The 16,872-nt window shown below is 28.2% G+C and overlaps 1 protein-coding gene across 1 annotated transcript; it reads right to left on the bottom strand.

The window, feature by feature from the left end:
* Nucleotides 1–466: 466 nt before the first annotated feature.
* Nucleotides 467–15,376, bottom strand: LOC129906205 (probable cytochrome P450 4aa1). The gene is made up of 5 exons (XM_055981879.1): nucleotides 15,315–15,376; nucleotides 6,237–6,408; nucleotides 5,796–6,173; nucleotides 5,659–5,728; nucleotides 467–1,537 (listed from the first exon to the last, which is right to left on the bottom strand). The coding sequence occupies exons 1-5, from the start codon at nucleotides 15,330–15,332 to the stop codon at nucleotides 658–660; spliced, it is 1,518 nt and encodes a 505-aa protein (XP_055837854.1). The 5' UTR covers nucleotides 15,333–15,376; the 3' UTR covers nucleotides 467–657.
* Nucleotides 15,377–16,872: the final 1,496 nt, after the last annotated feature.

Genomic DNA, 16,872 nt, shown 5'->3' with positions numbered 1-16,872 from the left:
ATTAATAATTCCGAAACGCACAGATGAGTGGAAAATTAAGGAATTAAAAACTAAACTTTTAAAATGAGGAATGTTATAAAAAAAACTGTCATGATTGGCATATACTCACTGTGTCAGCATTGTTTACTAACAATAAAATGTAATCTGTGTGTAGGCTAATACGCATACGTTTTCCGTAGTCAGAGCACGTTTTATTTGCCTACATCAAAATTATAGTGTTTTGTTTGGCGCCCACATATTCTTCCATATAATTTTTTTTTTGTTTCAATTTTTATTTACTTCTGTGAATTTATTCTATTTTGAGTTTATATTATTATTCATTTAAACCTTTGTTTAAAGAGATAAGATAAATTAAATAAAAAATTTGGAAACTATATCACAAACCTGGTACCTTATCAAAAATTGAGAACTTGTCGACAATTCATTTAAAATAGAAAAAAAGACGTGTGATAATAAAACACCAAGCTAGGTTAATATACATATTAAAGCTTCATTTTTATTTTTAATATTGAACCTCCTTCTACTACAATTTTGGAGTTAAAAGGTCTCCTATATAAATTAAGTGCAAACCGTAATCCTAAATCTTAATCTAAGGCAATTGACACTTGGGCAAATATAAACAAAATTCTATCATTAAACTTTTTCTAATGTTTCTGGTTAATTTGACACTCGAAGCTCCGCCATTTCTCGTCTCTGTTTCAGTCGGATCCATAAACCACCAGAAGCTCTTAAAGTTATTCGGAATCGAGCTTCGATTTGTGTCTTTCCCGGCACCGGAAGTAATTCATAGCTTCTTAAAAGTCGTGATATAACAGTCTTCATTTCCATGAGTGCAAATCGATTGCCAATACAATATCGAGGTCCTGCACTGAAGGGAATATATGCGTAGGGATGTCTTTTCTCACAATTTTCCGGCGTAAAACGTTCCGGATCGAATTTCTCTGGATCTGGATAGATGTGTTTTATCCTATGCGTAGCATATGGACAGATGAAAACATTGCTACCTGCAGGCAATTTATGCTTGCTAAGTTGAACTTCTTCACCAATTTTTCGGGCAATCAATGGCACACTAGGATACAGACGTAAGGATTCTTTAATGCACATTTCCAAGTATCGCATTTCTCTCAAATCTGTCATTGAAGGAGGTCTGTTATCATCCCCAAAGATGGCATCAATTTCATCGGTACACTTCTTTTGTGCATTTGGATTTTGAGCTAGAAGAAAAAGACTGAAAGCTGTTGCTGCACCAACTGAGTCTTGACCGGCTAACATAAAGGTACAAGCTTCATTTACAATATCCTCTTCGGTAAAGTCTTTGTTGTTATCTGAGATTTCAATTAGGAAATCCAACAGACATTTCCGATCACTTGGTGGTCCATTTTCCATAATATGTCTGCGAGTTTTAATCATTTTTCGAGTAAAATCGTTAAGACGATTTTTTTGGTCCATCTCTTCGGAAGCTAGTTTGGTCATGTGGTAAATACTATCAAGTAGTAACCATGGCTGAATAAAGCGTTGTGGGACGCAAATTTTGCCTCTGAAATAAAAAAAAAGAAAGAAAACATCATTAATAAATTATCTAGAAATACTTGAAAAAAAAATTAAATAAAAAAAAGTACGTATAGTCAACTAACAACTTTAATCTTTCAATTCCATTACAAACCCTACAATTTTGTAGTATGGATGGATATATTATTTTATGTTATAAATAATTGTTAATTTAAAAGACAATCTTTCAACTGTTTCCGACGATATTATCTTAAAGTGATTACTTTCAACTTATCAATAAAAAACGATTTTTTTTTAAATAATTTTATTTTTTCAAAATGGATTAGTAGTACAGGTAAAATAGTACATAAAATCAGGATTAAAAAAAAAAATTGTTACACTCATGAAACTTGGCAAAAAGTTTGCTTTTGGGATAAGAATCAAGTACAAAAAAAAAAAGTCTATACAAAAAAGTTGGGTGGAAGCGTGTTTTTTCGCTGACAAGAGGGAGGGGGTGAAGGTCAAAAATATACTGAACAAAATTGTTTGTCGAATATCATCATATGACACATTTTTTCAAGGTATTTTTTGATGCTGATTCTAATGACATAAAAATAAAGTCAATACGATTGCTCTAAATTATAGCCGATTGAAAACAAGGGTGCTTGTTTTTTGACTTCTACAGGTAAAATATAACCGAAACCCATTTGAAAAACATGCTACACTGATGAAAATTGGGATGAAGGTTTTAGATAAAGCAGGGACAAAGGATTCATAAAGTTCTTAAAATTATTTTTGGTGAAAGGGTGTTTTTTTGATGGGTTAAGTTGTGGTGTGAGGAAGGTATAATAACAGCTGACTCAAATTTTATTAATTTTTAAAACTTGGTGTAAATATTTTGGTTGGTATAAGAATTAAGAATCTAAAAAGTGTACAAAATTATCTTGAGTAAAAGGGTGTTTTTTTTTTTTAAGAAATGATGAAATTCGGAATTAGTACCACAAAAACTAGGAAAAAATTATTATACCAATGAAAATTGGTAAAAATGTTTCATTTATAACAGAAACCAAGAACCCAAAGAGTCTTTACAAATATTATAGGTTAAAGGGTGTTTTTTTGGGAAATAGGGAAAAATCCGCGATAAGTCCGATAAAATCAATGCTATAAATACCCTTACGAAATTCATTAAATATGTTCTCTTTCCATTGGGAATTACGAATAATGTAAGTCTATGAATTTTTTTATGTGAAAGGGTGTTTTTTTTTAGAAGTAAAGAAAATATGGGTATATTTGAAAAAAATGTGTATTACTAGAGTAATATTAGTGGTACCCTATTGAAATTTAGCAATTATGTTACTTTTAAGATAAGAAACAAGAATATAAAGTGTCTATAAAAATATCATGGTTATTAGGGTGTTTTTTGAGTGAAAACAAAGATGATGGGTCACCCTAATGAAATTTGGTAAAAACATTGATTTTGAGATAGAAAGCAAGAATAAAGAGTTTTTATCAAAAAAAATTTGTTGAAAGGGTGTTTTTTCGAAGAGACAGTAAAATCTGCATTTGGTCCCAAAAAGCCAATGGTTCGCGTAAAACGTGTAAGAACTTATCTATAAATGTTTTAACTATTAAAATAGTTATTTTTTTTTCTCTGTGTAGCCACTCATATTAAATGTGTTGTTATCGGCAGGTTAAAGGGTGTTTTCGTAATTTTTAAAACTTATAAAACTTTTTTAAAATTCTTTTGATGCTAATGTTAAAATTTAAATAAAATTATTCTTTTATTCCATAAAAAGCCTTAACATTTTAAACAGCTTTTACCATATGATTAAGTAAGCGCTACCCAATCGTGCATTTTTCACTTTTTAACAAACACACAATTACCTATTTACTTTTTGAGTAAAAATAATTGTTATTGTCTGGCATTATTAAATTTTAAAGTAAAAATTTAATGGAAGAAATGCAACATTCATTTATTATAATCAATTTCATTAATACGTTGACCTTGCTTGTTTTGACGTTGATAAAATTGTTTTCTTACAAAGATTGTTAAACATTAGCAAAAATGTACCGCATCAAAACAAGCAAACACATGATATCCTGTAAACATTTAATTCAGGATGGAAATACAACTTCTTATAAAAATAAAAATCATGTTTCATTTATCAATTTCCACATTAAAAATTATTATTTTTCTTGGGTTCATTGTTTTACCTTGTCCACCTACTTTCTTACAAGTTATTTATATTTATTTTTGAGGAAGTGATTTAAACAAATATAAATTTATTCTTAACATACCATATTTGAACTTCGATTTTGGCTAATGATTTATGATTTTTTTTTTTTTTTTTTCAGAAATTCTCATGAATTTTTGGTACCTATTCAAATAGTTTCTATTTAACTTATTTGGAATATAACAAATTAATGGTAATTTATTTTGTTTACCAAAAACTGTTGACTTTTAATTTTGTTTATTAAATTTAGAAGTTTGTAATGATTAAATTTTTTGAAAAACAAATGATTTGATTTGTTAAAATAAAATGGGCAAAACAAAACTCTTTACCCCTGGGACATTGACCTAAACAAAACAATTCATTAAGTTGATCGAAGGAATCTGGCTCTCAAAATCGGATTGGTTAGAAAACTGATAAACCTATTAAGTCAAATTTCCAAAGATATATGTTTGTCTAAATCCATTATAGATTCAAAAGCTCTAATAAATATAGTTACTTTTTGTCCCTTTTAAAATTGACTGGAATTAACTATGTAAGTCTTGCATTAATATACCTATAACAACCATAAAAAGATTTATTAAGGGAACAATTTAAACCGATAGATTTCGTGTCAATTATTTTTTATTTTTTTGTAAAAGTTAGAAATTTGTAAAAACAAAACTCAACTCAAAATCATGGAGGTGAAAAATTTCAGTTTAAGGGGTAATAACACCTTGTGAACCACGAAATCGAGCGTCATTTTCATCAGCGTATAAAACAAAGAAGAAATATTATTTTCTATTGGTGTTTGTTTAGTTTAATTAAGTATATTAATAGGTAACAGAATAGGCTAATGTTAAATTTTTTAATGATGTGAAATTTTTTAAATGGCGGTGTATTTCAGGATGATAGTAAAATCCTCTGCTCCCATCGGGCGACCAATTAACTCCTACAGTTTTTAACCGATCGGGCTGAAATTTTGTGTGAAGATTGAAAATACTATTCTCTAGTGAAGTACGTAGGATTTTTTTGAAATATGAATTTTTAAAGAAATGGCATTAGTTTGAAAAAATTATTTCATTCCAAAAACAAAATTCGTTGAAAAAAAGACCATAAAATCGTTAAATTTTAATATTTCAACGTACTACGTACTTCACTAAAGAATAGTATTTTTAAGCTCCACACAAAATTTCAGCCCAATCGGTTAAGAACTGTAGGAGTTAGTTGGTCGCCCGATGGGAGCACAGGATTTTACTATCATCCTGAAATACACCGCCATTTAAAAAATTTCACATCATTAAAAAATTTAACATTAGCCTATTCTGTTACCTATTAATATACTTAATTAAACTAAACAAACACCAAAAGAAAATAATATTTCTTCTTTGTTTTATACGCTGATGAAAATGACGCTCGATTTCGTGGTTTACAAGGTGTTATTACCCCTTAATGCATTTTTATTTTTTTTTTTAAATTAAAATAAAATTAATTTAAAGATTTTTTTCATTAAAAAAATAGGCATGTACTTAAAATACATTTGTTTTGATCAGAAATTTTTTTATTTCTATATTTATTCCAAAAACTTTCATAACTCAAAAATTGAAATTCAAATGGCTTCGTTCTACATTGTGAGATAAAAATCTAAAAAAAAAATTATGGTCAAACTGTCATTTCCGGGAACATTTTATTACTCTAAAATAAATAAAATAGTTTTACCGACATAATTCTGCCTGTTTTTGGTATTTTTAATAAAAATCCTATCAAAGTATGTAATCTTGAAATAGACCAGGTATCTTTTGAAAACCCATTATTTCATGTAGGTATAGGAAATTTAGAAATACTTTTATCACAATACTTATGAATTTTTGCTGGATGGATGTGTTTTATTGTTTTTTGGCATTCTAAATTTTCTTATGTAATGTATTAATGTATTTCTTAATGTATTAAAATTACTCACTGTCTAAATGGTGACTCTTCCATGTTGACACTATCTTTGTCTTTCTTAACTGGAACACCAAGAACAGCCTCTGAAAATATAAAACATTAATAGACTTACATACAAACAAAAATATTCTAAAAGTTCTGAATGCTTACCATTTAAAATATCAACAACACAATTATTAACAAATTTAGCAATATTAATCTCTTTCTCCAATGGATCCAAGTTATCAAACAAAGCTTGCGATGCATCTGCAAATGTCCCAATAAATTTCTCCAAAATTGTCAAATGAAAAGTCGGCTGAATAAGTCTCCGATGTGTACTCCATTTTTCTCCACTGCTTGTAATAAGACCATTTCCCAAAAAATTATGCATCAAACGATATAAAAACACCTTGTTTGTGTGTTTTTTCGATGAGAGTATAGTTTGAAGATCATCTGGTTGAAGTACGACAAAAAATGGAAACAATAATATCCATATTCGGACGAGTGATCCATATAAATCGTATGCTTTTGAAGCTCTGTTTGAGAGTACTACGAAAGAAATATGACAAAAGGATGATATTTTTATGATATTTGTTTAAAGTAAAAATTTACAATCTCTCTCTTTGATCAGCAGGCAATTGCCCAAAAATGGCACTGTCGGTGGCCCTGATAATTTCAATGATAGCAGCACCGACTTCAAATAACCCCAAAATGTGTAAACTGTTATTCCAAGGAGTAAAATACTAGCAAAACTCCATAATTCCGAAGTTGATGCTCTGTCGATCTATAGTTAAACAAAAACAAAATGACGTAAATTAGTTTTAATAGAAGTTCAATGTCAAAGTACTTCAATACAAATAATGACTATTAATTAGTACTTTCTGCATGAAACCCCAAAAAAACAAAGCACGTAGGCAAGAGTACCAAATGTTTTGCTGCGTGAAAGTAACACCTACATGTTTGTTTTTACATTTTAATAATGAGGTTTCAAAGAAAGGTTACATGTTTGTTTCATTAATCAAAAAACAAGGGTTAGGGTGGCACGTATTTTCCCCTTGTCAAATCACAAGTCAAGTATTAATGACAATGAAACGAAGGATTCATCAATCAAAAAAAAGTTATTTGTCAAAAAATGTCCAAATGTCTCCAAAAAATATTTGATCTTATTTGATACTTATAGCCTGTGACATTGATTTGACAATGGAACATCTTTAAAGTAAAGCTATTAGTGCAATTGTGACAAAACATAATCTTTGTTTGGTCTTCGAGTCGCACTTAACCACGTTTCAAGGTTACTAAAGATATACTTTGTGTACACTTCTATTTTTTTGATAAATTACCGCAGATTAACAACAAAACAACCTTATTTGCTTACAAGCTGCTAATTAAAGGTTGTTTTTTTGATATTCGAAATAGGAAACAAAAAAACTTTATAGTGGGAAGTTATGGACAAAAGCAATGAGATACTAATTACTGGAAGATACAAATTTTAATTGAATTCCATGATTTTTTGAATTGGCACTATCTAGTATCTCCCAAAATTTAGATATTTTGGAAAAAAAGTTTCCAGGTTATTGAATTTTTCAGAAGAGATGACAACCTTAAACGGTTCAACCTCGAATTGTCTTTGATCACGTATGGTCTAAAGTTGAGGAGTATCTTTTTTTTCTTTAACTCAATATGAGTTAGATATATTAACACTAGAGTGTCAAAAAAATCTTTTTGTTTACTTTTAGTTTCGGTTTTTTTTTCTTATTATTTTCTTTGAATATGATAGAAGCTTGTTTCTCGCTGCCGCTAAGTGTTTGTTTTGATTTTGATAATTCACCACCTCTCAAAAAATTATTGAGAAAAATAATACAATAATAATTTCAAGTGCAATATGAAATCAAATAATATAATGGAACGTGCTTGTTGTAGTTAAATAGTGATGGCTAACTAAAATTTCTCAATAGGTGTCTTATTGAAGCAATAATTCATTTCTTGTCATAATACTCGTTAAAACGTAGAAGCTATAAAAAGTTCGCGTGAATATGTTTTTTGATCATAAAAATAATATTTTGGAAATCGCAAGTCTGTGATGTTTTTTTTTTTTTTTTTTTCTTGTGGAAATTTGGAATGGGGTTGTTGTGATGGGTTATGGGTGAATATATGAGTAATACGCAACAATTCGTGGTAGGTAATTAATAAACATTGGTCATGGGAAAATTTGCATTAGACAATGAAATTACTCTAATTGATTGAGTTTTAGCGCCTTTCGTATTCAGATAATTACTGTTAATCGTATGATGACAGTGACGAATGAAGATTTTGAGTTTTCCAGATAATTCTTTTTCTTAGAAATGTGAAATGACTTTATTCAAAGAATATTTTTTTCAATTCGAAGCTGAATATTGGCTTTTATATTATTATTTAATCAGTAATCTTTGAACTCATTCTTTTTATACTTCTCACAAAAATTAAAGGAACGAAAGAAACCGAAATTCTTGGTCGATTTTCATTTCAACAGGTTGTTTCTTGAAGAAAAACATGCAAATTTATTTAAAATATTTTTCCAAGTTTCTAGTTTATTCCTCTAAACGTTAAACATTTTTTGAGTAACTTTTCGAAAACAAGCGAATCAAAAATTTAACATTTAAACATTTTTGATTCGCTAGTTTGTTTTTCGTTTTTGGTCAACTTTGGACTTTTGATCTCCATATTGACCGGATGAAAAAAAAAAATGTTTTGCATCATTGAAAAATTTAAAAAAATAAAGTTTAATGAAAATTGTTAAAAGAAAAACTTTTTGTTTCATTTTGATAAAATTTGTGAGTTTTTTTAAGAGCAAAAATCTTGTTTCTATAATAAATAAAAAATTTAAAATTTTAAATAGTACGGAAAACAAGAAAACAGTGGTTAGAAACTAAAAGTTTTTCTAATTTTTCCAATAAAAGCATTAGTTTTAAAAAAAATTTTGTCAATTGAATAATGAAAAACATATGAAAGAGAAAAGAACCCACTTAAATTTCAAAACCTCTAAGGATATATATTAAATAAGGTGAATTAAATATTAAAAGATTTGAAAATCATTTAAAATAAAATTAAAAAAAAAAAAAACAGTTCTCACAATTTTAATTAAAAAAATATTTTTTTAATAGTTATTAACAGTAAATATTTTAAAAGCGTTTTCTTGATTTCTGACTTGTCTGACTTAAATGATTTCAACGAAAATGTTCAAAATTATAGGAAAAATTATGAAAACTCATTTATTGGATTTTTTTCTTTTTAACTTTTTGTTTGTCCCGGGTTCGCTCCTAGAAATATGGTCACCGTAATTATCGTTTATAATTTACAATTTTATTTCCCAATTATTAATCAAAAAAAGTAAATTTCGAAATTTCACACTAATGACATATTCAAACTAATTTAACCATTAACTCAATTTTCCGTTCATAAATTGAGGTTGCCTAAATATCTAGTTCATAAAATAATATTTCCCGAACGTGCCTATTAAATATTTAAAAAATACTTTTTGGATGGCAAGTTTAAGTCTTCAAAGTAGGTAAGAAGAATTTTACAATGGATTCAATGCTTTAGTTGAAAAACGAAATGTTCACTATGATTAATGTTTAGTGTATCTACAGTTAATAACTAATTCTGTAGTAACTACCAGCTATAGTGATTGGCTGAGGTTCTAAGGAAAAGAACCCCCTGGGATGATGTTTCATAGAATATTGCATTGCAATGCTAATGTAAAAATAGTGAATAGTACACCAAAAATAAGGAAGACAAAAAAAAAGGTGTAAAATTAAAATCATTCTGCAACACCTTCATTAAATTCAAAACTACATAAATGAAAAATACATTGTGTGAAGCTTTTTATATCGATGACTGATGAACATGAGATATTTAAAAAAAAACCCATACAGATATACCTATCAGATGTCATTAGGAAACTCACCGGGAAATGTGCAACTATGAAAGGAAGGCAAGACATGTACCTACTGTCATGTGACTTTGTCAATGTTGTTCTGGAGAAATTAGTACGCAGAACAGGTGATAAAGCTGAAGGCACTACATGCAACCAGACACTAGGATAAAGAGATTGTAATTAGGATCTTACAAAGTAATTATGCATATCATTCCTAAGTTTTTGAAGACTACAACCTTTCATATAGGTCTACCAATGACCGTTAGAATTCTTCACAGATCCTGGCTGCAAATCGCATGATCTGAAGTTTAAAATGAACAAAATCTATACTCACGGAAACAGACGTCAAACAAAGAGTCAATAATATAATTATTTAGAAGGTTCTCGGAAGTTAAATAGTTATGCATATATTATGTTAAAAAATATACAAACTCTGATAAATAAACAATAAATCTGAGCAAATAAAATTAACTTTTGCAACCCTTTGCGACAATAACCACGTAAAAATGCAAATTTAATAAACAAAAGTGCAAACTAATTGAAACTTATTAGCTTAATCTTATGTCAATAAAATTCATTAAGTTACTAGGGTAAATACAGACAAAAAACAAAACACCATAAGTTGATTTTTGTTTAAGATTCCGGTCATATAATTTCAACCTACAGGCTGCTGTCTGTAATGATTTTTCATCCCCTTCGCAACAATTGCGGGGTAATGTTTCATTCGATGTAATGAGATAGAATGTTTATTTAAAAAACAAAATACATTAAGATTGAATCAGCATTAGACTAAAGGTGTGTGTTCAATATAGAAAATGACCCAATGTTGCACATTCCATTCCACACGGGCGGAAATCTTTAATAGAAAAAAAAAAATACAAACTAAACAAACTATCTACTAAATATTTATTGGACAATCAAAATATTATAGACCAGGGTCGATAATTTTTGAAACCAAAAAAAATCATAGTAGAATGAAACCCATTGGAAAAGGAGGTGAATATGATGAAAATTAAAGGAAAAATAAATTACGGGCGAGCCGAGTTCGGGAAGTGGGTGGGTTTGGTTTTTAATGGTAAAAAATGGTATATCTCGATTTCCGGCAAAACTACAAATCCTATAGAAAAAAGTTGTATAGCAAAGTTGTAGGTAATAAAAAGATCTACAACTTTTGTATCAACAATTTTTTCACATAACCTCAAAATTTATGTGAAAAATTAAAAAAACCGAGTATTTGGTTTTTTATTTTTATCTTTTTCAAAAACAAAAATTTTTCTTCGAAATTTGTTGAAAATTTACCTTATTATGTCCCAAATACACTGTAATTTATTTGACTTAAAATATTAATTTGTTCACCTTATTTTGACCAAATACCAAAAAAACACCCTAATTTTCAATCGAAAATTCACGTGTCAAAATATCAGCTTTTTTCAAAAAGTCGGTGGGCATTTTGTTTGTAAAATGTCTATTTTTTGATGGTGTAAAAAAAATTTAACATTAGTATATTATAGAACATGTTCTAGTAAAATTCCAAAAATGAAAAAAGCTTGAATTCGAAAAAAAATTTTTATCATTGTTTACAATTTTGGCATATTTATTAAAATTTATTAAAATTTAAACTTTAATTACTCAAAAAAAATAAGACTAATCATTGTACATGAAATCTTACGTTTTTTGAGTAATTAAGGTGTAAATTTGAATAAATAGGCCAAAATTGTAAACAATGATAAAATTTTTTTCGAATTCAAGCTTTTTTCATTTTTGGAATTTTACTAGAACATGTTCTATAATATACTAATGTAAAATTTTTTTTACACCATCAGAAAATAGACATTTTAAAGAACGAAATGCCCACCGACTTTTTGAAAAAAGGTGATATTTTGACACGTGAATTTTCGATTGAAAATAAAGGTGTTTTTTTGGTATTAAGTCAAAATAAGGTGAACAAATTAATATTTTAAATCAAATAAATTACAGTGTATTTGGGACATAATAAGGTAATTTTTCACCAAATTTCGAAGAAAAAATTTTTGTTTTTGAAAAAGATAAAAATAAAAAACCAAAAACTCGGTTTTTTTAATTTTTCACATAAATTTTGAGGTTATGTGGAAAAATTATTGATACAAAAGTTGTAGATCTTTTTATTACCTACAACTTTGCTGTACAACTTTTTTCTATAGGATTTGTAGTTTTGCCGGAAATCGAGATATACCATTTTTTACCATTAAAAACCAAACCCACCCACTTCCCGAACTCGGCTCGCCCGTAATTTATTTTTCCTTTCATTCTTATCCTATTCCCCTCCTTTTCCAATGGGTTTCATCCTACTATGATTTTTTTGTACTTTTTAATGTTTTTGAAGGCATCGGCACTGGTCTATTAAACAAATATTAGTTTTCACTTAGGTATAATTGTATTTTCTATTTGATACTTTATTGGAGTGATCATTGGGATTTAATGAGTTGATAGATTTGTTGTTTTTTTTTTATCAGAAAAAAAAAAGAAAAAACAAAAATATTTAAATTTCTTGATTGATTGCTTGGTGACATTCTCAAGTTGAAGGGTGCTTAACTCTTGAGAAAATATACACACGTCTGGTCAAAGGGTATTTTTCACACCTATTTCTGTCAATGATTACACGTTCTGTCTTTGATTTGCATTTTAAAATTTTTATAAGAGTGATTCAGTCGAATAGGCTTTTCAATACATTGATGCATTGGGAGTAATTTCGTTCGATTTTCTTTGATTTTCGGGTATTCTGCACTTAAAAAATACGACTATTATAGCTTATTTTGAAAAGAATCATCTAATGGAGAGTGTGGCATCCAATTAAGGATTAAACACCCAAACCACTTGTGTTTTTCAAATCGCTATTCTTAGTCTAGGCCGCTTTATGGGAACAACTTATTTATTTCAAGGAAAACACATTAAAAAAGAAAAAGACTAGACATACATAATTAAGATTAAACGCTCACCATAAATGATTGTTTATAATTTGAGAATCATTTTTTCTTAAATAGATATTCTTGCACCCACAAACTACAAAAATATATTCGATTCTTTTTTAGAATTTATAGATAAATCAAAGTCGTTCTATAATTTTTGGTTTGAATATTTAACTTGTACACATATGTATTTCCTTATAAGGAAAATACTTATCAAAAATAATTTTATTGTATAACTTTCTTAAGAATTCTGTCAAAACGCACAAAATTATACTTTCGATTATGAAATTTATCGAGTTTGGACATCAGCTCTTTTGTTTCCTTATTGTTTATATGTTTTGTTTTTGTGTATTTTGTTAATATGATTTGTGATGAAGTAATTTTTATAGAATTTTGTTTAAAACCTTTTTTGAAAAATACTAAAAATGGTAACTTGATTGTATAATTATAATTATAGCAAATGGATTATTAATTTGATTTAGAAGAATTAGTTAAATGGTATTTAACTGCGTATTCTAAACATATTTTTTTTTTTTAATATTGGAGTGGGTTGTCAATAGAAAAATGATACGAATACTTTTCTTTAAATTTTAATATTGACCTTACTATAACCTTATAAAATTTGAAGGTACCAATGAAATGTCATCGACATGAGATGATGAACAAACTAGTTTTTTTTTTTTTGTGATATTTATAGGGATGAATGTCATTTTATTGGCAACGATTTGTTTTTGTTACCAGCAATACGATGCATGATTATATTCAAATTTGTACACAGGATTTGAGGGTTTTTTTTTTAAATTGAGAACTTTTAATAATAAATTTATTAATTAACTGGTTGTAATTCGCAAATATGGGGATATGTGTAAAAGTACCATAAGTATAATAAATTAATGTACACATCTTTTTTCTTATTGGTGAAGATTTCATTACATTAAATTTTACTTTTAAATTATTATTTACTTAAATTATTACTATTAAAAATAAAATAAGAAAATTTACTGACCCGTTTTAACAATACATAAAGTTTTTAAGATAAATAAGATTTTTGGAATTCCTTTTTAATTTTACTTATGACAGGTTTCGTTAGTTACAGTTCAAAAAATATTATGTCAAACATAGGATCCTACGTTCTTATGTAGGACGACAGAGTATATATATTTGCAAATAAGTGAAAGTTGTTTTTTGAGAAAATACGCATATTCGTCAAGTAAAATGCAATTTCTAAAACTTAGAAATTGCAGTTGGTCAAAATGTAAAGTTTTTGATTTTCCTTTTTAGCTTTTAATAATTTCACGTTTTGTTCCGTTTTTCTTATTGTATAAATCACTAAGTCATCCGATTACAAACTCAGCTCTTGGTAAATTGAAAAATTTTAAATTTTCCAAGATACTTCAATTGTTAAACATTTTTTAAGAGGACTTATTTATTTGTATACAGTTAAAAGTTTTGTAAAAAAACACTCCCCATAGAAATAAATTAAATTTAAATGCTTTGGCTCAAAACGGCTATTGGCCGAAAAAAAACGAACAACTTTCGGCCATTAGTCATTGTAAACGACCAGGACCCCAAAATTGGGAATTTTAAAACGAGCAGACTGTAGTTAGGCATTTCACAAATGACCAAAAATAACAATTCACATTGATGCCGGTGACTGAACATAGCCTGTGGAAGAACGAATTTGCGTGACCCAAAATATGATTTGAAATTACTAGAATTTAAGAAAGTTGTGCCAAGTTGTTCTGGATTTGCCTCAGATTTTTTTTTTACTGAATAGCTATATTCGAAAATGGGGGGTTTAAAAGAAAATATCACTTTTTATCTTCCCCCCTTTTTTTTGAATATTGAAATTTTGAAAATATTGTAGGTTGTTGTTGCTCCTAACAATATTGTGTCTCAGAGTGTTGAAAATGTTTAAGATTAATTAAGATAAACAATTTATTGTTAAAGTTAAATTATTCCAAAGTGTGATAAAAAATAAAAGAATAAGAATTTTTAACATTAATCATGGTCAATTTAAAACTTCTTCCAGGATTCTTAAAAGGTTCTCGACATTCGCTTTGTCATATTAATTTTTAGTATGAAAAATTTAAAATTTTGAAAAATTTGAAAAGTTATTCCAAGTCAAAATAAGAGTACAAAATATGTCATAAATAAGTGTGAATTTTTGAAAACTATAAGAAAAAATTCAAAAGTCCTAAAAATTTTGAATTTCCTTTCTGGTTGTGTTAATTAAGGGTATTTAATTCCTCAAATCAAATCAAAATCAAAATAATGTCGGTATCGTTATTTCTGTAAGCAAAAAAAGTGATACAATTGCAGGGGATTTTACTAAATTGCACAGTAAGGTACTAGAAAGTATTTTCACATTTTTTTTTTTAAATCGGATAAAATTATCTTGCTGAAATGCTGCGTTTTATTCAATTTTTATGCGTCGTTTTCTAAAAGTTAGCACGCTCCTTGTGATAGAGATAATGTTAGAAAACATATTTTTTGGCAGCATATCCGTTTCTTCTTATTTTGAAACACATTTTACAATCCGATTTCCTAAAATAATGCTATTAAGTTAATAATAATTTTTATTCCTTTCATTAACTTCAAACAGTTAGTAAATAAGTGTGCAACCAATTAACATCAATTCACTAAACAGCAGAAAAACAATTATCCAAGAATATTTTGAAGGTTTTTAATAATCCATCACACATAATTTCAATAGTTTAAAAAAACATTTTTGTAAGAAAAAATAATGCCAGTACCCAGACAAATTGTCAATTATAAATAAAACTAAAATCCATTCTTCTATTTTTCATTACCACTACAACCATCACTCACCACTTTTTCAATAATCATAATTCTTTCGATTTTATTTATTAATTATCACAAAATCACTTCTTTTCTAAGTTTTATTTTTGTCTTTATTTTTTCAAATCAAAATTCAAATCACAAAGTCGCGTAAAATAACGTCTGCCGTAGATCACACACGAATTAACAGTAATATCAAGTTCGTTTTGTAGTCCGAATATCTTATGAAACTTTTTCGCAGTCGAGTTAAGCTTTAAATGGCAGCATCACTCTTGAGCATCTTCTATTTATAACCAACCCCCAAGTTTAAAGTTAAAGCTTACAGCTGTCAATAATGCTTATAAAGACCGATTGAGAGTGCGTGATGTTTTTTCATTTTGTCAACAATACATCATCGCACTTTTTTATCGTTGCTGACGCTAATTCAGAAAGAGAGTTAGAAAAATGTTTACTTTTAAGCTGAATTGCTGACTTATGACGAAATAAAGACAGGATTTACTTGTATTCTCTGAGAATATCCTCGAAACTTCCGTAAATTGAATACAAACAGAATGAAAAAATAATCACAGCGGAACTTTGACCAAAACAACAACAACAAAAAACTTTATTTGTATACAAACTTGACATCCGTTTATAAGAATATTATACAATTTGTTTGTAATACCGCTATAGAGAGATTTAATTGCTTATAACAGCTAGACAATTATTTACTTGCATTAGGCAAGGGTCGATTGATGGAATAGTGAAAGATTTTTTAAGCTGCGCGTGGTTCGTATTCCTTGCGAGTTGAACGAAGACAGCAAAAATGTCAGTTGCACATTTTCGACTGACTGCGAGTATTGTATTGTTTACTTTGTGCTAGAATATTGAAAAATGTTTCACTGCTCGACAAATAACATTAAATAAAAAAAAAAAAAAATTAACAATAGCGCAATATTGTTTGGAACACTGTATGCATTTAAAGTGATCATTTATGTGCGCGAGTACAATACGATTACGATTGCGAGTGCCTATACACTATTTTTTATGGCGATTTAAGTCATTGGCTGGGGGTAATGGTGAGGGTGTATAATAGTACTTGTAGAATACCTGCGGTAGGTAATGAATTTGAACAAAATTTGTTTACCAAAGTAAACATAAAATAAATAATTATGCGAAAAAAAAACGAAACTAAAAGAGCAGGAAAAACATAAACAAATAATTTATTTTGTATTTTGAATTTGGTATTCTGACCCAGTGGTGTTATGGTTTGCCGGTGAAATGGCGTGTTGACTGGTTTTTTTTAATCGACCAGTTTAAAAGCAAAGAGGGTGCTATTGACTTTTGTCTTTCATGAAAGTACAGTAATGGATAAAAGTTGGATGTGAGATCAAATCGGTGTTTTTTTTTTTCATTGTGGGATTTTAGGCGCCTTTGAAAGATTTCTTAAAAGTGGAGAGTTTATTATTTTTAGTGTGATATTAGGATTTATTAATTTGAATTTTGTTTGTTGGTCAACTTTCGTTTACATCTGATTGAAATGTTCAAATTTGAATACCAACTCGAAATTTTCCCGCCATTTTACCGACAACAGAGTTACCAGTAAATC

This window comes from Episyrphus balteatus, chromosome 1 (genome assembly GCF_945859705.1).
Source record: "Episyrphus balteatus chromosome 1, idEpiBalt1.1, whole genome shotgun sequence".
NCBI lineage: Eukaryota > Metazoa > Arthropoda > Insecta > Diptera > Syrphidae > Episyrphus > Episyrphus balteatus.
The sequence above is the reverse complement of the archived record's forward strand: the minus strand, read 5'-3'. Positions and strand labels throughout refer to the sequence as shown.